Below are 21,609 nucleotides of genomic sequence, written 5' to 3' on the forward strand. Positions count from 1 at the left end.
CCCATTGGTGTGTACCCCTGTCAGTTTACCCTGTTTTTTTCCCTGTTGGTCACTCCAACCCCTTTTCCCACCTACACCTTCAGTTGATTGGTTCTTGTTGTTTGGCTCCACCCCGTGCACCTGTATTTAACCCTGGACCCTCCACTTTCTCTCATGTTTGGCCCTGGACCCTTTCAGTGTGTGGATGGAATAAACATCACTGGAAACCTATACAAAGACCCTTTCCTGCTCTCCACCACGCTAGTTATTTATCTGAGGCATTGTGAGCGTTGTGTAGTTGCTGTGTGCCTGGTGGAGCGCCTCCCCTGCAGAGACACTCTCAGAAGATTGTGCCAATTTACCATCAGTCTGCACTACCACAGAATGTGACCTAAATCATACAAATGTGTCAGAAAAACAGTACCATGAAAGTTTATTTATTAATTTTCTTCATCCTGCAGTACACAAGAAAAATCCTGTGGAAAGAAAAAGGAGACACAGTCACTAATTATATGAATATATATATGAATATATAATATAAAAAACATAATATGTATCATTATGTATGTAGAGAATTAAAATAAGATTACTGAGAAAATCTGTACTTTCCCATATTCAAGCATTTGATCTTTTGTTGTAAATTCACCTATTCGGGTTTTTAGGCAATGAGGACATACAACAAGCCATGAAAGAACCTAATAAAGGTCAGAGAACTTATGTTTGAAATACTGCCTTTATCAAGCATCCGTTCTCCATTAAGTGAACAAATATATTATTGAAAGAGTTTAGATTTAAAATTTAAGACTTAAAAAGGCAAGTGTGCAAAACCAGACCATTGATACTCTTAGTAAATGAAAGCCAGCAGAAAAACTCCCAAACTTCTGATCACAAAGACCAAAAAACCCACCTTATGGCAACAGTGAAGATTACTGGAAACAGGTATTAAAGATTTCATGTAGATATTTCCATCCATCTTAAACAGAGATTCATATCAAACAAGAATCTTGAAACAAATTCTTTTTTTTTAAGATATAAAAAAAATTATTATCTAATAAAAACTGATTAAATTTTTACTTCAGTATAAAGCAAAGCATAATGTTTAACACATGTAACTAAATTTTTTGATACTGTGTACTACCATTAAATATGTAACTGCAAATTTTAAGTTGATTAAGTGCTCCTCTTTTTTGTACACTGTAGCATCTGGCCTTCTGAACATCTGTGGAGCAACACAGATGCAATCAAAGTGGTTAGCAAGTTCTTCATATGTTGCAAATGATTATTTAAATGAATCTACTTCAGATTAAGCCAGAACTCTATGGTCTGTCAACACTCAGTAAGTACTACTAAGTACATAATTCCTTGACATGAACAGGGTATTTTCCACAAGAAATGGCTTTGCAGTGGCTCGGCGTAGTTATCTGATTCTTCCAAACAAACTGGAATTCCATTACTACAATTTAAAATGCTTCAAACTAAGCAGAGACTTTAGATATCAAGTTAAATCCAGCTGACCTCTATGGAAAGTAGGCACACGTATAACTGCTTTGATAACTTTATTTTAAATAAGTGTCAATATTATTGCACAGTAAGAACATTGTAAGGCAAAGTTTTGAGTAATACAGCTATTCTGGAGGTAAGTATTTACACAGCTTGTAAGTAAGCTGTGTTGACAATGTAGAAGAATCTATCTCAATTACAGCTCCTTAAGAGAGAATTAAATACCTTGTAATGAGATATAACCATCATGTCTAGATTGGTCCTTCACATCAAATCTAGTTTTTAAATGAAAATGTTATTATCTGCCACCTGCCTATGCTGATATCTCTGTAAAATGAGCTGGCTAACACAGATGCATTCACCTTATAAAAAGTAATCTGTCACAAACATGAGCCAGTGACCTGCACATGCCTGAGTGACTGTGTATAGGTCAGCCTATACAATTTTCAAGGGTTTATTTAGGCTACACATTTCAACTGTATGCACCAAACATTCCCACATGTAAAGACACCAATACAGCTTCACTCACACCTACACTAATAAACCACAGAGGGACCAGTAAATCAAGATTTAATATATGAAGAAAGCTTGATTTAAGGCAAAATTTACAATATTTGCTCTAAGTTTGGCAAGTCTTTTCTAGGTCTCTTTTCATTACCAACTCCCCAACCCATCAGCTCCTCTCTCATCTACCTTGTTTAAGGTCTGCCTCCCATTTAACCTTCAATAACCAGAAACATGTCACTGAAGCAGTATGCTGCCATGATTGACAAGGTGGAGGTAGATAAGGAAGAGCTTTTACCAATCAGAACTTCAAGAGACATCTAGTAAAGCATGGGAGAGCCAGTCTTGGTCAGAAAAAACAACAACAACAACAAAACCACCCACAAATGAAAAAACCAAGCTGCTGTCTGAGCAGTTTTGAACTGGCAGTTTTTGAGCCTACATCCACCATTGTTAGAAAATTACCAGTATATAGGCTGACCCCCTCAACTTCTGTACCCATAAATTTCTGGGTTCAAGAGATTGCATTCCTGAGCCAAGTTTTGGAGCTGGTGATACACTCAATTCAGCAGCCCCCATTTTCTAGGCTTCCAGTCCCAAAGGAGGCAACACTAACCTCAAAGGGATGAGCTCCACAGCAGTTCAGTACTACAGTTAATGTAGTTACAACAAAGAGCCATGGTGCCACCTGAAATATTTAGTGTAAGTGCCACAGAATTCAGCGCACATACCATGCGAGCCCATAGATGAGAAATCCAGTGACTAACACAGGAGCCTGCAGTCTCAATCAAAAGAACAGTGAGATGACAGCAGTGTCTGAGCAGAACCGTTTTGCTCACACTAAGACACTGGCTGTAAACACTGACGTGTGTCATGTCAGAACTCCAGAAGTTGTCTCCTGTGATATATTGGCACCTGTTCCAAACATGGGACACCAACTACAACATCGTCAACAGCATTACCTTACTACTACTAACACAGCTGCAATTCTAATCATCAATGCTATTGGACATAGTGGGTCCTTAATTTCTGCCAGGTGACCATGAACTAAGCCCCCAGACATTCCCATGTTCACATGAGGGATGGGAAACCCAGAGCCTAGGTTTGGTGTCTGGCAGGTTCACTTTGATTCTGTATAATGATCGTGCTTGGGAGAGCATTTCATAGGAAGGATATGCCTTCCTGTCAGTGCTTACTACACAACAGAAAAGGGTGCACTTGTTGAAACTGGAAGGAAAGCAAGGAGGAGGGAGGAAAGAAGAAGAAGGCAAGACTGGAACTGTTTATAGTTGAGCAAAATGCAATCACTTGGTTGATATAGTCATTAATGGCACCTCTGAATGATACCTATGCAAGAAGATTCACTTTTCCATTCCTTTCATGGCTGCTCAAAGGCCTCTTCATATTCCACTGCAGTCCATTTCATTTCATATTCCTTTAAGTGACCTGGACATAGCCTCTCATCCTCGAGAAGCTAACAGCAGAACAACATATAATGCAGCATTTACAAGTCACAGACAGAAATAAAACAAATGCCTTTCTAGGACAAAAAGCCTGTATGTTGTAACATGCAACTACTTTGTTGCTGAAAGTGCCAAAAGTGTACTTAAATTTACAATAAAAGGTGACAAAATATATTAGCAGCACTTCATCCATATTCCGCTGATAGTTGTTTATACGCTGAAGAGTACTGCCCTCTTATGTTAGTAGGAGCAGTTCACAGAGCTTGCCTGCTTTGACCAAGTCCTTCTTCACAGCAGCTTCACAGAAGGGCTGGAGGGGCCCACTTTGGGGTTACACTGGCTCTGGGGAAAAATCCACAAAATCCTAAATCAAATGTTTCTTCAGTACTTGGCTGATAAGGAAGAGTGGCTGGCTGATTACAGTTCAGCTTGGGAGCTGCTGCTGAAGAGAAGTCCAAGCTGACTGACAGCAGATAGTCAAAATAAAGGAAAACAGGCTTGGTCTACCAGCCATCTTAGCCAGAGCTAGTAGTAAGTGTTAGATAGCATATTCCAGAAGGAAGATTCCACTGCTTGGCAGTAGCCCCAACAAAGTGGGTACTTGGCTGTGGCTAGTAACGTTAGTAGATGGATGCTCTGCCAGTGATGATAAGATACCTGCTGCCATGTATCTGTGTAAGATACATCACTGAATTACTCAGGAATATCCCCAGGGGAAAGGCACATGAACACTTCTGGCTTTGCCATTGTTGGTAACAGAATATCACTTCTGAGATTTAGGGAATAGAGACAGTGTTGACCCTCCTTCTGTATTTCTGCAACAGACAAGGGAAACTTCCATCTTCTTCCCATAATCAACAACACTCCTGTGAAAATCTTGCTGGAGTCAGTTTATTCTGTAAACTTCACAATGGTGGAAGTAACTAGAAAATATTAATTTGCCATACTAGTTAAGTTTAATAAGATTAATAACACATCTCCTTCATCCATGTGACTTCTTGCTGAGATTAAATAACAACTTGGATACTAGATTCCTGATTACTAGCTAGGAAGAAAATAGACACACTTGGAAGACTTGCTGCAGAATTTTTAAGGGGATGTTGTCTTTCAGTGTATGGGCACAGAGTCCCTGAGAAGTCTGCCATGAATATTTCTAGGACTGAGTATCATCAGTTTTGAAAAGTGTGAAGGACATTACTGACAGATGCAACAATGGTCAAAATAGGTCAGTCTATATAACAACCCAAAATGGTCATTGGTCAAGGGCTTGGACAAAGCCTATGCTGTCTCCCTTCCACTGTTAGAGTTGCAACTCCACTCTGAAGCACAGACAAGTTCATAATGCTTCTTCTACCTTAAAAGGTTGTAGTACATTGTCAGTCTTAGACTTTAAGTAGCCTCTGAACAAAATATTCACATTAATTCTGAAAATATGTAACTATTATCATCTTGCCATTGAACCAGAGAAAGATTTTAAGAAGCTATAGATTTATCTTTGCTGAATAAAACATATTCACAGTAGTCTTCTCCTGCTTTTGCTCACTGGAGAATGGCACATATGCTACCCAAAACTGAACTTGTGTTTGCTGCAAGAAAAGAAACAAAAGACAATCTTAAATGTTTAAACAGGATTTTGCTGTGGAATGTCATATTCAAGGCAAGTCCCACATCTTGGCATAAGGGGTATGGAGTACCTTTACTTCACTATACTTTGCACTCAAGATCCAGTTGAAGTGAAAAATAGTGACCACAGCAACAAAACACAGATATGATCCCAAAACTTTGCAACTTGCCTTTTTTGATCATAATTTTGCCCTTTTATGAATTCAGAAAGAAAACAAAACTGAATCTAACATGAAAATTTTTATTTTAATTTAAAATTTGAAACATTATAAATTATTTTATTTCTGATTTATGGTACCTAGCAATGCAAATGGGCATCTAGATTTAAAAAATGAGGCAAATATTTCAATTTCATAAGTACTGAAGACATGTATCAGCACCAAGGACAACAGAATTTGCATTCAAATTAAAAAAAACAACATATTTTATAATTAACAAGTTTTTAATACAGCCTACTCTAGCTTGAAACTTACACCACACAAGTGAACTTAAGAGTTTTTCTTGGAGACAGCTAGAGTTGCCAAGATTATCAATTAAAATCTTAATGACTCTCTACTATTTATATCCAAAAGACTACAAATACTTCAGTTGAATCCATATTGCACACTGGCATTCAGGTATTTCATGGTATGTTAGTGGAAAACAAAAAAATGGACCAGAAGCACCACAGCTGCACAGGCAAATAAGGCCTGGTCTTATATTGCCTCTGGGAAAATGAATGCTGTCATGTCCAGCTTGGACTGAACAAGGTCTAGAACGTCCATCCTACTTGCAGATATAAAGCAGCTGTGGAGCTACCCATATTAAATTTAGAACCCCACTTTCTGCATTTACTTTCTAGTATCAAATGGTTCTGAAGCTGCTACAATTTCTAAGGCTCTAAATCAACTCAAGTTATTTAGAGAGCTAAAATTGAAAATGTGGTGATTTATCTTTTATATGGGTAGGGGAGGAAGGGAAATGATTTATACAACTCAAGGCCAAAAGTATGACAGCTGCAAAACCTTTGTATATGTTTCTATCACCACATAAGCACAGAAACATAGAATCAATAGAAGGTCTCAGGACTGAAAGCTGGCAAACATCCCAGTTTTCAAAAAAGGGCAAGAGGAATGACCCTGGTAATGACCCGCCTGTCAGTCTTGCCTCAGTGCCTGGGAAAATTATGGAGAAAATTATTCTGTGAGTTATTGAAAAATACCTGAAGGACAACACAGTCATCATTCACAAGCCAGCATGGGTTCAAGAGGGGAAAATCCTTCTGACACCCATTCATGGCAAGATTCTCCACCTCATCGATCAAGGGAAGACAGTTGATGTAATCATCTTTTTGGATTTCCGTAGTCATCAGTGCTGTCTTTCATAGTGTCCTGGGCAAAATGTCCACAATTCAGCTGAATAAACACATCATCACAAACACAGCAACTGGCTCATGGGTAGGGCACAATGGGTGACAGTGAATGGGATGACATCAGGCTCATGATCTGCCACTAGTGGGGTTCCACAGGGCTCCATTCCAGGCCCAGTGCATGCAGGATTTGGAGGCATACTAAGCAAGTCTGTAAATTGTAACTATCTTGGAAGGCATCTCATGGATTGACCTGGGCCAGATGTCAGATGCCAGGCACCAATGAAAGCCACCCATTAACTTCCCTCTGTAGCTGGACAGAGGAGAGAAAATATAACAAAGAACTCATGGGTTGAGATAAGGACCAGGAGAGACCCCTCATCAAATACCATCACGGGCAAAACAGGCACAACTTAGGGATATGAAGCGAATTCATCACTAATAAATAAATAAATAAATAAATAAATAAATAAAGCAGGATAATGGGAAGTAAAACAAGCCCTTAAAACCACCTTCCTCCCACCCCTCCCTCCTTCTCAGTTATCCTACCCCAGTGGTGCAAGGAGCCATGGAATGGGGGTTATGGTCAGTTCATCTCTTGTGGCCTCTCCTGATGCTCAGGAAGAGGAGTCATTCCCCTGCTGCACCATGGGCTCTGTCCCACAGGAGACAGCTCTCCATGAACTTCTCTGATGTGGCTCCATCTCACCAGCAACAGCTTCCTGTGAACTGCTGCCATGTGAGTCCATCCCAGAGGCAGCTCTCCTCCCCAGACTGCTGCAGCACGGGTCACTCTTCCATGGGGGCAGCCCCTCAAGGACAGGCTGCTCCAGCACAGGAGCAGAGCCCCTCTCCCCACAGGTCTTCCACAGGATCACAACTTCCTCCCAGACATGCACCTGCTTGGGTGGGAGCTCTTCCATGAGCTGCAGGTGGATCTCTCCATCCCCATGGACCTCCAAGGGCTGCAGGGGCACAGCTGCTTTGCCATGGTCTTCACCACAGCCTGCAGAGGAATCTCCACTCCAGCACCTGGGCACCTTCTCCCTCTCCTTCTCCACTGACCTTGCAGTCTGCACAGTTGTTCTTCTCCCATGTTCTCATCCTGCTCTCCTCTGGCTGGAATTAAAACTGTGCAACAACTTTTTGTTTGTCTTTCTTCCTAAACGTGTTATCAGAGAGGCATTGCCACCATTTCTCACTGTCCCGGGCTTGAGCAGCAGCATGTTTATCTTTGTAGACATCAGAGATTGGCTCTGCTGAACATGGTGGAAGCTTCTAGCAGACTCTCACAGAAGCCACCCCTGTAGTATTCCCTCCTACCAAAAACCAATGCAAAATCAATACAGGAGAAAAGAAACTGGGGATGTCTTGTTTAGACAAGATGAAGAGGCAATATAAGGATCTTGAAAGAAATGGCAGATCTGCAATAGAACAAAGCTATTTTTACCATTCACTGTAACTTCAGTGCAATAGGCTTAAAATTACTAAAAACAAGATTTAGATTTCATATCAAGAAAGGCAAAATTAAAGATCTGATAGAAAGGACTCTTAAACTTTGAATTAAATTTCACCACCTATCTGAACCATCTTCTTACTGGGAAGGATACTACTAACTTTTAGAAACATCCCAAAAATTCTGATGTACATATGTCTGCTTTGATTCAGGAGGTTTTATTTATATCTTCGTAAAACTGTGTTTTCTGTTTAGAAAGATGAGGGACCTTTGGATTCTATCAGAGCACAGAATAAAAATTACTGTATTTGGCCTGTATAGAAATCTACAGAGTCACACATCTCTTTTTGGACAATGCCCAAGGCAGGTAAAAGGAGTAATATCAGCATAAACATATTCCCTGTGACATCTCCCAAGGTTCAAAATGTGGCATATAGACCTTTCAATAATGTAATCTCTTGAAGAAGTTTCATTAAGATTCCTCATAAATGCTGTTTACCTTACCTACAGGCTTTTTGCTGGATTTTTTTAAGAAAAAGCTGTGGAAAGAACAAAGAATTTGTTTCTTAAAAATGAGTACTTCTTTATACAATGCATGATCCAGTCAGCTGTCGAACTGATAATGACTTTTCTTTAAAACACAAGCAATGAAATGCTTGGGTGAGAATGTGTACTGTTTCATCCTCCATCTTTATGGACCGAGATTTCTGAAGCTAACATGAATGATGCTTTGTTTCTATTGAACAGGGTGAAGCTCAGGGAAGAAGTCTGATAAACAAAGCACCCATTACCTAGGTTGATATAAATAGGTATCAAAAGGAACTCTGGCATAATTTTTTAACTCCAATTACGCCGTATGTCCAACCTGAATTCTGCTGGATGCAACCTCATTCTCATCTCTTCTGCCCTTTCATTGGTCAAAGGGCATCTCCCACTCTGCTGCCCTTCTTGTCCGCTGCCTTCTCTTCTCCAAGCTGAACAAAGCAGTCATTCCCTGTCCTGCTCGTATTGTGGTGCTCAAAACAGAGCAGAGTGGGACAAGTCCCTCCCTCATCCAGATGCATCCCAGGACACAGGTGGTTGGCCTGCCTGGCAGCTGACTCATATTCAATTTGCCATTAACTCAAATCCCCAGATATCTTTCTGCAGGGCTGCTCTTCAGCCTCTTGTCCTCCAGTCTGTATGTATTATCTCGTTCCAGCTGGAGAAGCCAGCACTTCTCTTTATTAAATTTCATACACCTGGTGATTATCCTGCTACACAGTCTATTCAGATCTCTCTGTAAGGTCTCTCTACCCTTGAGGGAGTCCACAGCTCTTCCTAGATTAGTTGAGACAGCAAATTTACTTAATGTGCATTTGATTCACATGTCCACGTCATTTAGGAAAACATTGTTTTGCATTTTGTGCAAAGCATACTGCCATAAGCATTGAAAAGGCTTATGTCAAAAACATAACCTCGTATCTTCCCAGCTGAAGAAAGCAGGAAATTGCACGCAAAAGATTTCATGATTTAAGAACTTTCTTTGTATCTTATAATAAAATCTTAAACTTATCCATCCATTCTGATAATACCTAGAAGAAATCTTCTTGTTTTATTGTCTCTTAAAATAAGAATGTGTCAAGATGGAAGCTAGAATGCAAGCCATTTGGGAATGATGAATAACTGTGGACAGGGAAAAATCACACAAAAATCTCATCAGAGGACACCACTCCAGAGAACTGGATCAATTCTGCAGGGATTTAACAGTAAACTATTTGGAATATCATTGTAACAGTCTCTCTCTTCGCCCTCTCCTCCCTCCCCAGCTCCGGGGTGGGGCAGAGTCACCTGCAGATTCCTACACCTTGCAGGACCCCCATCTTCCATGGAGGCAAAATGCTAAATGGGGAGGGAACATCCAGTAAGAGAACTGGCTTACTGGGACTGAGATATGAAACTAGCATCTACCATCACAAGTTTTTTCATTCTTCATGAGAGGGAGTTTTTAAGAACTACTAGCAGCTACTCTGTCTGCAAAAGGACCATGCTGGGGACTTCTACCAACCCTCTGACACGTTTGCTGCAAATTATGGATGGTAAAGCTACTCATGGACAATTTGGACAATTTGCATGCAGAGTGTTGGCACCTTAAATCAATGGTCCACCCTCCTGTGAACCCCCATTTTTCAGTTGCTGTGAAGCTGCCTGTATCTTTCCTTACCCTTTGCTCCTAGGAGCACAGGAAGGAGTGGAAACTGCCAGAATAGCACAGAGTTGCTACCGTCTCTCCATCACCCTGCCCATCTGCCACCCCATCCCCCTTTCCTGAAGGCAGGACAAGGTCGGAGACCATCCAGAGGTGATGCGGATATGCTACTGTCCTCCCGCCATCCTTTCTCCTCCTTTGCCCCATCTTTTCATATCCCCTGCTCCTTGCCCAGGAAGGGAGAGTGGCCGCGTTGTCCTGGGTGCTCCTAAAAAATGGCGCTTACACGTAGTTTTTAAAATCTCGTCTTTCCCACCAAAGTCCTTCTTTTCTGGTCCTGTGCCTGCCCTTCCCCCCACCTACCTGCCCTGTACCTGCTGCGCCCAGGCCCTCACGGCACTGGTGGCAAGGTGGGGCCAGTCAGCCCCGAGAGAAGGCTGAGCCTGAGCCCTGCCGTGCCCTGCAGCTGTCCCCATACGGGCCCATGTGGCAGAGGTGGTGTGGCAGGGCTGGGCAGCCTCAGAGAGGGCTGGGCACTGGGTGTGCTGTGAGTTCTACCACTGCTGCTTTCACCATTCCTCGCTTCACAGTCATCATCATCAATCCAACAGAGTAACACCTACAATGCCAGTACTGAAGCTGAGACCAAACACTAAGAACTGTGCCCCTCGTGAAGAGGAGATCAAAGAACTGCACCCCTTCTGGTCAGAAGATCAAAGGCTTGTTATTATCAAAGGCTTGTTATTTCAGTTTAATTATGTTTATTTACTTTTGTAAACCAGTAAGTCATATTCCCAAGAATCCCCTTATTATAAGTTATTCAGCACACCTTTTAACCAATTTATACATGGAGGAGTTGTGGAACCCTCCTGTTTGAAGAAGCTGGAATCTGATCTTACTCCCCGTATGTTATCTCCTCCCTTGACCCAAACCCTAGCCTCCTTGCCTGGAATACCTGCTAAAACCCCACCACCTTGCCCCTGCGGGCCCCTGCAGCTCTCTCTCTCTCTTCGCCCTCTCCTCCCTCCCCGGCTCAGGGAGGGGGGAAATAAAATGGACTCTTGTGCTTAACAAAACAGAGACTTGTTTTGTTTGTTTCCCTGCCGGCAGCTGTCCCAGCTACGTGGTGCTACACACCATCATCAACAGTACCACAAAACAAGATACCTGTAGCAAACAGAAGTCTATTCCAAAACGGCAAAGCAGTCCACTCATACTGGGTCTTTTTTCAGTTGTTTTATATATCAAAAGGTTGTTCCTGGCTCTTACTGGTCAACACAAAAAATCAAAATGCTTTCTGCCTCTTCAGTCCCATGGATTTCTTGTGCTCGCACCCATTCATGGTATCACAGGGTGCTTGCTCTGTTATCAATGCACTGAATTAATGCATTCAGACTTGATCAGGAACTACATATTCTTGTACAAGCTGTGCCTGAGATTACACTAGTGAAGGAAAAACATCACAAAGCCCTAACAAACAGTAATAGATATGCTGTGATAGCTTTGATGCTGTAAAAATTGTAAAAGTATCTTTAAACCTTTTTTTTTTAATTTTTCAAGATTTTTCTCCACATTCCATTTTCTGTCTTCAGAAATTCAAGTTACAGAAGAAATCTAGCCTCTCTCCCAGTTTATTCTCACTAAACTTGGGCTATCTCCTATCTTCAAGGACCTTTACATCAGCAGACCAACTCACATTCTTTACTGGCCTATTAATATTTAAGTTCAAATGGGGATAAAATTTTCCATACATAGCTACTCAGTTATACATTTCATAATTATTTGTCTTCAACTTTTTAATCTTGTTTTTTTTAATGAAATTTTAAAGTGATAAATAAGCTTGATATAAGCTGCAGTTCTGTTTATGCACAGGTCAGTTACTGGCCTCTGTGGTGGCATACTCTTTCCCAAATTTTTGAAAGTATTTTATAAACAGCTCTAAAAACAGCTTTTCACACGTAGTTGGAAATGGTATTAATGGTATTGCATCTATGAAGAGGGGCTGTACATAACTCACAGCTGCAATTTCCAACTGTTAAGACAAAGATATACAAAACCATGATTATTTTTTGGCTAGTTTTGTGTCTGCAAATGCAATGAGAACCAATCCAGCTACTGAAATTAGATACAGGCTGAATAAGGCCAAGGAAGCTTGTTCCATTAACCACATGGTATCTGACAGATCAGAAATCAAAACTGTTCAAACTTATTACCAATTGTACGGTTGTTTTACAGATTCTTTTCCTGTAGATAGAGCCTCATAATTTTGGAGGCATGGATGAAAGAAACTTATATAAAATTTTTGAGAAAATTTGTGGGGTTTTTTTTTAATCGTATTTTGGTAATTTGCTTGGAAACATAAATAACCTGTTCAATTTTTGTTTTTTCTGCAGGAAAACGTCAAGGTTTATCTGCACCACATACAAAAGCTTAAAGATTAATTGTATTTCCAGCGATTTTAACTTGCCTAAATAGTTCAAATACCTGTGCATAACAAGCACAACACCCCTGCAGGGTGGCTCAAACCCAGAGAAAGATTCTACAGGTTTGAATTCTAGGATGTCAGGAAGACAGTCTATACTTCTGAAAGATTTCAATTATGCTTAGTTTAACACTGATGGTTCCCTTTATATATGGAAACAGCATATTTTGCCTTCTATCGTGTACTGCTCTCTCACCTACAGTCTACAACCCAGCTGTTCTTTACTATGTCTCCAGATTACTCAACAAAGCAGCTCCAAAGATTAGTGCTGTGTTTTCACTTCAGTTTTATCTTTAAAAATAAGCAAAAAAATTAGCTACAACAGGAAGCAAAATAAGGATTTTCATTTATTGTAAATACAATTAATTCCCAGCTGTGTGTGGTACATGGGCAGCTGTAGGTGAAAATTACCTTGGGAGGCTGATTTGACCTCATCTGAGCTGTTACTAGAGCAAGTAAGAAGGTTTCAGTACAACAAATCAGCTGGTAAAGAAAATCTACACCAGACTTCCTCCCCACCCTATGCAGAAATGACCTCAATGGAAAGGATCACAATTTTGTTCAAACACCAAGAGGGTGAAGAATCCGGAAAAACTATTCCTCTTTCTCTGTAGCCCATAACTTAACCACTTTGAGGATACACAGTCACTGCCACCAATACTGCTGTAGCAAGCTTATGCCTTGATCTATAGGCATATACGGAATTAGCAAAAAAATCACACATTAATACTAAACTAGAATTTGAACATTTTTCAGGATTACAGCTGAAACTGAAACACATTAAAAAAAGTGTATCCTCCAGGTCTTAAAGACTGTTCTAATAATTTTTATGGCACTAGCCAAAAACTGAACATAACTGCTCTATGTCAACTACATTCATGTGAGTATTACCACACATTTCAGTAACAGTGGTTCTGATGTCAATGTTTCATTTTAGAGCTAAAGAATATTTAGAATTTTCCCAAAGGCTTATCTCTGCTTCATTACAGGTTTGAAAACTGACATCACATGGACTACACCATCAACACCCTAAAATCCTTGAGCCACATCTGTCTACACAAATTGAAGATAGATCTCACAAAAAAATTAACTCAAGAGTTGCAGTCAGGAGCCTCAACAGCATGATGATGTTGCAATACCATGTTTTACATCATTATGTTAATATCCCAAGTATCCTTAAAATGTATAGTGTTGGAGTATCACACTAAATGCTAGGAACACTGTAAACACATTTTATTTTTTCACTGAAGTTTACACAAAACATGTTAATTCAATTTTTTAAATTATCAACACAGAAGGCAGTAGTGTGGCTTTTTATAGGTAAACAATAAATCACCTCCTCAATTAAATCACCTCTAACAATTCTGAGAAGTCCACAGTGGCTATATTTACTTACAATTTAATATCAGAAGAAAAAATTAACATTCCAGGTTATTGTAGAAAAAAAGTGTATACCATACTTAATGGCATACAAGATTTGTAACAAGGAAAAATTACCCTGTTTTACAAGTAATTCTCTCTTCCAAATAGGTTTTTGTCGTAGTGCAGTTAGTACTCTCTCCCCATAGGCTATACATTGTGAATCTCTATATACAAAAAGGTACAACAAATTGATACATTACTTATTGCAAGATATTAAGGATGCCATAAAATATACAAATTAAATTAGTTCCCCCCACCCACTTGCATACCCTCTTGCTTCTTATTTCTCCCATGAAGCAGTCTCCTTCTCTGGTTCTAAGATTAAGTTCTTTCATTGAAAGGCACGTACTTCTCTACAACAGAAGAAACAGACGCATTAATCTGAAATGCCCTGTTTCAAGACAAATATAGCCTACATTTTAAACATCACACATTATGAAAGAAACCAGAGAGACATGACATTATTAAATTTGACATTTATTATTAAATTTAACTATGAGAAAAACTCATAGTTACCATATAACTGTGATGCAAAGTACCATAAACCTGCATTCATTTAACCTCTCCAAACAGAGACACAACTCATTTACAAAAATAAAAAGGAATTTATCGTGATGAATATATTTTTGAACTTTCAAGGCTCCTGAGTTCCTACTGAAACTTTGGCAAGTCTTGGTATCATTCCAGTCATTGAATATTATAAAAAAAGATTTAATAAATTCTTTTCCTTGTTCCTTGCAGCACTGAGCAGGCAGTTTCTGTCTGAAGCCATTCAATGAGAATTGTAAACTACTAGTGTGATGTAATTTTGAAAAACAAAGATGTGGCATTAGTATACTGCTCCTCAGTTAGCATGTATGTAAAGTTGTATTGCAAGGGTAATGGTAAAGGTCACATAATTCTAAAATACAGAGGAATGCTAAGTGAAATTACTCTAGCTACTTTAATCTAGAGTATGGGAGAGAAAAAAAATCAAGAGAGACTTTGACTTACAAAAAAAAAAAATTAAATCAGAAAGATGCCTATTAAGGAGACAAAGTTAAAGCAGACTGAACTTTTCTCTTCAAGTTTCAGAACTGCATCCAAAGTTCCTCCTGATAAATGGTAGAACACCTGACTTACTACTCTAATACTTTTAATTCATTTGAGACATCATGTATTGCATTTATGAAACTGTTTTGCTTGAGATTTGAATCCGATTTCACATTAAACAGTGTGAATCCAGTACTTGCTGTGACTAGAAGAACTCCTCTGATCTCTTCTGATACTTGACAGTAGTCAAGTAGCTTTTACTATGAACTATGACTATGATAATCTCATCAATTCTTTAACTGTATCTTTGTATCTGCAATGTGATGGCATTACTCTAAAAGGAAAAAAATTAAGTATGAATTGCATGAATTAAAGTTTTAATTGATCATGTTTAAGGACACTAAGGAAACAGAACAAAAGTTAAACACGATAAGGAAATAAAATGTTCCTGTATCTACCGAGTTTCAGGGAGTAGCTTAAGAACATGAATCTTTCAGTGTAGCAGTACCAAATGTAAAACCTGGTCCAGGACCATCATCAACTAACTGCTGACTACTTTAGCAGTAAGAAAGCAGAATAAAGCAAAGCTGCTTGAAGCAGAACTCATAGGTGAGAATACACAGGAAAAACTAAGGAGCCTTCAAATTAGGGAAAAAAAAAAGAGAAGAGAAAGGTAAAAGCTGGTTGTTGACTTAACATTAGCTTCAATGACACTGTATTTGTAACAAAAATATCCTACCTTCCTCTCCATTTCTCTGGAACTCACATGTTGAAGACAAATGGTGTTTATCTTCTTGCCCACTAAATTCTTGCCCATTTAAAATTCAAGAGATCTTGACATCCCTTCTCCAACTATGCATATGAAACACAGTAGTGAGCTTTCTAAGAGAAACTGCTTATCACCCACACTCCTTCACTTCTACTACTAGAAGTACATTCAGGTTCTAAATACAAACCTTCGAGGATGGCTGGCATCAAATAGTGTTGTATCATCATCATCATCATCTTGTTCTAATGGGGTCAACTCCATGTTTTCTATGTTTGTATCCAAAACTCCGTATCTTCGGGTTTTTCTGTTTTGCCTTCTGAGCCTGAAAAGTATTTTAAAACATTCAAGTAATGTAAATCTGTTGCTACTTTCTGATCCAATAATGTAAAATACTGCTACATTGACACTTAGTGTAAGTTTTGTACAATTTACGATAAGCGTATACACTTAGCTCTATGAAATTCAGAGGTCAGACAATTCTAAACGTCAACAGTTTACATGAAATGATTACAGCCAATAAGAGTGTCATCTGTAGTTTTGTACAAGATTAATGTAGTGAATACAAAATGGCGCTTAGCATCTAAATATAAGAGCCACATAAAAATATATGCAAAAGCATACTTCTAACATACTTCTACTGAGAAAAAAATTGTCTTGCTACATATGCTCTCTGTGTCTTATGCATCTGTAAAGAAAGCAGACAAAACCAGGCAGAAACCAAACAAAGCCATAGCAAAGCTATACCTTCTAATGCAAGTCATGGCTGACACTAGAAATTTTTATTATTGTTTGTGAAGTCTTTTATAGATATCAAGTTTAAAAAAATCATCCATAATTAGAATAAGACAGATCTTGCAGAATCAATGTTTTGTATGCTTCACAAAGCACGGAAGGAAGAGGCAGTGACTCATGTTTCAGGATTAAGGCACAGCGCTTATCACAGACAAGCAGACTGTCTGCATCTGCTTTTCTCACTCTCCACAGATTTGCTGCATGGGCCTGGGTCCCATGTGCACCACCCAGACCATTCCCTTTGCCGTTCCAGAACTACTCGTTAACCCATGGAACGAGCCTTTCCCAAGTTCCAGAACTCAGACCAGTAGCCACGCACCAGACACTACGCAAAGGCATACAGAATGCAGACAGAGCTACTTTCAGTAAATGGCAAACAACTACATGAAAGCTATAGGACTTAAAAAAAAAAAAAAAAAAAAAAAAAAAAAAAAAAAAAAAAAAAAAAAAAGAAGAAATAATTTGTGTCTAGGTACTTAGTGCTAAACACAAAGGTGGTAACAGGTCTTTCATTTAGAAACTCCAAAATTTACAACCCCAAGTTAGGTGCCTACAAAACATGTTTACAACATTCAGGAACTTCAACACAGAATATTTCTGAGCTAATTAAAAAAAATAATATATTGTGATATAGTATTGCTATCCTATTATGTCTAATACATTATACTACTGTATACTGTGCATAGCGACACTCTGTCACACATTTAGGCACCATTTTAACTATCTTGTAAGAGATATCAAATACAATACTGAGATTCTCAGCTTCAAATCCTGTCCTGAAACTCTAGTGTACTTATACAACTTGTTTAAATACCCTTCTTGAAAGAAGACACTACAGCATTCAATCTTGGTTTATCTTTTCACTATACTCCAAAGTATATCTCCTTTTGAAACTGAGAAGCAAATATAACCTTGTAAGAATGGGAAAGAGATAAAGTACATACCCTTCTTCAAAGTTCTCCAATTTTTAATGTTACAAGAAATAATCAACATTTCCTTCACTCTCAATTATGATGTGAAAATGCAGCAACTGTTACCCCAGGCATTTAAGTGCTTTAGCCCACAACAAACTACCCAGCTTTTACATTTAAAGCTAAGACTAGTACCAGACCCAAAAATTTCACCTTTTAGTTCAAGACAAAGTCCCTTCCATGTTCTTCATCTACTTCGCCTGTTCTTTACTCCTCAACATAGAAAGAAGCTGTACACTTCAAAGCACCACGTAGAAAAACATTCTAAAACTTTTAGAAAGACAGTGTGATGAAAAATAAGGTTGGTTTTGGTTTTCACTAAAGTAGAAGCTAAGCAACTGGGACTAGGACAAGCATTGTGGATATCCTAGCTAATAAGAAACTATTTTAAACACAACAAAAATATGAAATTAAGAGGAGGCAGTACATGCTACTCATACAGTCAACATTTCTGTCAATCTCAGTTCACATTTTACCTTTTTCCTTTAATGGATTAAAATACAAAGTGAGTAGCTACTGTGATTTGAGAGTAACCTAAGACAGTCATAGCAAGCATCTAGACTGTAGATAATGCAAAAAAAAACTTATCACAAAGCTGGCACAGATTTTAGATTCAAGCAAATCCTGTTGAGAAAGGATACACTAATGACTTGTTCTCAAATCCTTCTCAATATAAGTAGTTAAAAAACTACAGCTACAGAAATACTGGGGATGCTTATGCAACCTGCACGCATGATCATAGCCATGACTCTAAAGCAGTGTCCCAAGCATTAAAAATAATTTAAAATCTGTTACTCTGTGACTGACACTGCTCAGTTAGAAGGGACCCACAACTACTATCAAGTCAACTGCCTGATCAATCCAAAATTTAAAGCATGGTATCACAGGTATTGTCCAAATGCCTTTTAAACACTGAGCCCTGTTCTAAGAAGCCTTTTCCAGTCACTGGCCACCCTACCAGTAAAAATAAATGTTTCCTAATGTCCAGTTTATTCCTCTCTTGGTACAACTTGGAATCATTCCCATGCATCCTATAGCTGGATCTCAGCAAGAAGGGATAAGCATCTTCTTCAGGGACCCGCTGGGAGCAATGAGGCCCCCTCAGGCTTTGTCTTCTCCAAAGTAGACAAACCCAGAGTCCTCAGCTGCTCCTCAGAGGACAGGCATTCCAGCCTGGCTGCCCTAGTCTGGTTGTATTCAAGTGCCTTAGTATGCTTCTTACTGCACACAGTTACTCACATGAAAGCCATGACAATGCTGAATACAGTTGGACAGTCCCTCTCTTGACTGTCTGGCTGTGCTGTGTGAGATGCACCCAGGGGGGAAGTTTGCCCTCTTGCCCGTCAGGGCACGTTGGCTCATACTGAGCTTGCTGTCAACAAGGACCCTGAGATCCCTCTCTGCATGGCTGCTTTGCAGTCACTTCTCTCCCGGGTAGTGTCCAGTGTTACCCAGTCCCAGCTGCAGAGCCCAGCACCGGTTCCTGTTAAATGTCCAGCCCCGGTGATGGCCCAATGCTCCAATTATCTAAATCCCTCTGCAAGGCCTCTTGGACCCTGAGACAGCCAACTGCACCTCCCAGTTTGGTGTCATCAGCAAAGCTGTTAATGGCACATGCAACTCCTGTCTCCAGATATGAGCATCGAGCAGAGCTGGCCCTGGAACTGAGACCTGAGGAGCAGCACTGGTAACTGGCCGTGCTCCCCTCCTTACTACAATCCCAGGAGCCCTATCATTCAGCTTTCTCTTCTACCAGTGTACCACAGATCTGCTCACCCCACAGCTGGAGAGCTTGTCCAGAATGGTACTGCGAGCAACAGCATCAAAAGCCTCACTAAAATCCAGAAACACTACACTCGCTTTCTTCCCTTCATCCACTGGGCAGGCAACCTGGTAAAAAGTTTGCAAGAAGTTTTTATGTCTTATAACAAGATATGTCTTCATGCCAAGGAAACCTATCAAAAAATGGGTCGTTTGCACTTAATCCTTTTATTTCTTATATAACCACTGCAAAAATAATTCATCTACAAGTTTGAATTCAAAAGCATACACTTTACCTATTCCAAATTTCAGAAGCAAGATGCAGAAGAGTTACAGAATTATGTGAGGTGTTAAGCTTCCAGTTTACAGTAGCACCTAGAAGACAGCACTCCAGTTGCAAATGCAGAACAGCATCCTAATGCCAAAACCAGAATATCAAGTAATTACCACGCATCCAGAAAATAATGGCAATAGATGATAATTTTCCTCTCCAGTTCCTGCAATGACAGACTTTTACTTATTTAGTTATTGATTTGGCCTTTCCACGGTACTACTCACATCTCCAAATCCAACAAGCTGATGTTACAAGACACACTAACATTGAGAAGTGCCCTCAAGGCTTCTCAAGAGTGATCTGCAAGATGTATGGAACAATCAAAACATCCTCATTTATTTGGACTGTGTATCTTAGTACATGACATACACAAAACAGTCTTTTAACTGCTCTTCTAAACAAAATGATGCAGACACTAGACACAACGGGTCTATCTAAATGTAATGAAAAGTACATAGAGAACTTTCTCCATAACTGATGTGCCTTATGCATAATCATACATTTGGGCCTTGCTCTGAAGAATTCAAGTTACTAAAACATGAAAGTGAAGTAAAACTATCAGGACAAAAAAAAAAAAAAAAAAAGGAATACAAACACTGTACTTAACTCCAAAAAGCACATCGAGTTATGTAGAGAACAGCTTCTATGAGAAACATAAAGGCAGCTAAGTAGTAGCAAGCTTTACAACGGCCCTTTCCTTAAAAAGACACAGAATAGGTTAATTTTACAGTAAAAACCATTAAAAAAAAAGATGTTTCCTAACAAAGTCGGGGAGAAGGACAACGTTGGTAGTTCAACGATAAAGAAGTTTGCAAACTGGTCAAAAATCACTCTAAGAACATGCAAAATAAACTTAGGAGGGCTGGCAGGCGCCAGCAGCGACAAGAGCACCGGGAAAGCACAGGAGTGAGCCGGGAGAGGCCCAGCCCGGCTGACTCTGCACTCCGGGTGCCGTGAGCGGAGCGGACCGGGCCGGTCCCCGCCCTCCCCGGGGCGGAGGCAGCGGAAGGTTCCCGGGGCGCTGCTCGCCGCCCCTCAGCGCCCGCGGGCCCCACCCGCTCCCGGCCCCGCCCAGGCCCGCTCCCCGCCCTCACCGCACGGTCCGGATCACGAAGTAGACGATGAGGGCGGCGCTGGCCAGGACCAGCACGGAGAGGGCGCGCTGGGTCATGGGCTGGCCCTGCTCGGGCGGCGCCGACACCTCGGCCAGGCGGCTGCTGCTGCTGCTGCTGCTCCGCGTGGCGGCCCCGCCCGCCGCCTCCGTGGGGCGCGGGGAAGCCGTGGCGGCGTCCCGGGGCCGCGGGGCCGCAGCCTCCCCGCAGCGGGCGGCCTCCAGCAGCACCAGCAATAGCAGCAGCGGCCCCAGCGGGAGCCGCGGCAGCGCCGGCGGGCCCATCTCCCCGGGCTCCCGCCCCGCTCGGGCGCGCAGCGCGGCCGGCGCCGCCGTCAGTGCGGCCGCCGGAAGCGGAAGCCCCGCGCTCCCCGGTGTCCATCCGTGGCATTCCCCCCTGGCGTTCCCCCCTGGCGTTCCCCCCTGGCGTTCCCCCCTGGCGTTCCCCCCCTCGCGTTCCCCCCCTGGCGTTCCCCCCCTCGCGTTCCCCCCTCGCGTTCCCCCCTGGCGTTCCCGGGCACCGCCCGCGCTCTGTGAGTGCCTGGGAGCGGGTGAGGAGCTGCTTCGGATGGAACAGATTTAAGGCGGGGTAGCTTTTTTTGACAAGTCCTCTATTTTTAGCCTCGTTTTTATAACTGACTTTAGTGAGAGCAGAAGTGTTAAGAAAGCCTTCCAGTGTGACCATTGATGAGACTCCCGGTTCCCATCGCCAGAGCTGTCTCTGCTGACACCCAAGTGTCAGCTCCAGTGACACCCAAGTGTCAGCTCCAGTGACACCCAAGTGTCAGCTCCAGTGACACGGTGTGTCCCCGCTTATCTCGCCACACACCCCAGGTGACACGGTCACACCGGGTTTCCCACAGCAGGCCCAGAT

The 21,609-nt window shown here is 41.0% G+C and overlaps 1 protein-coding gene across 7 annotated transcripts; it reads right to left on the minus strand.

The window, feature by feature from the left end:
- Positions 1 to 242: 242 nt before the first annotated feature.
- FAM174A (family with sequence similarity 174 member A) lies at positions 243 to 21,020 on the minus strand (the record flags this gene model as incomplete). Of its 7 annotated transcripts, none has more annotated exons than XR_014592555.1 (5): positions 243 to 455; positions 14,235 to 14,318; positions 15,737 to 15,849; positions 15,954 to 16,088; positions 20,719 to 21,020. XR_014592555.1 is itself a non-coding variant. In XM_083884328.1 (3 exons), 3 exons carry the CDS (start codon positions 21,018 to 21,020, stop codon positions 14,297 to 14,299), a joined length of 459 nt encoding a protein of 152 aa, XP_083740454.1. In that variant the 3' UTR covers positions 12,911 to 14,296. The 7 variants fall into 7 exon arrangements, 1 of the variants encoding a protein (XP_083740454.1); XR_014592558.1 differs by lacking the exon at positions 243 to 455 and adding an exon at positions 6,602 to 7,736; XR_014592556.1 differs by lacking the exon at positions 15,737 to 15,849 and having other exon boundaries at positions 259 to 455.
- Positions 21,021 to 21,609: the final 589 nt, after the last annotated feature.

Source organism: Zosterops lateralis, assembly GCF_965231275.1.
Source record: "Zosterops lateralis genome assembly, chromosome: Z".
NCBI classification, from domain to species: domain Eukaryota; kingdom Metazoa; phylum Chordata; class Aves; order Passeriformes; family Zosteropidae; genus Zosterops; species Zosterops lateralis.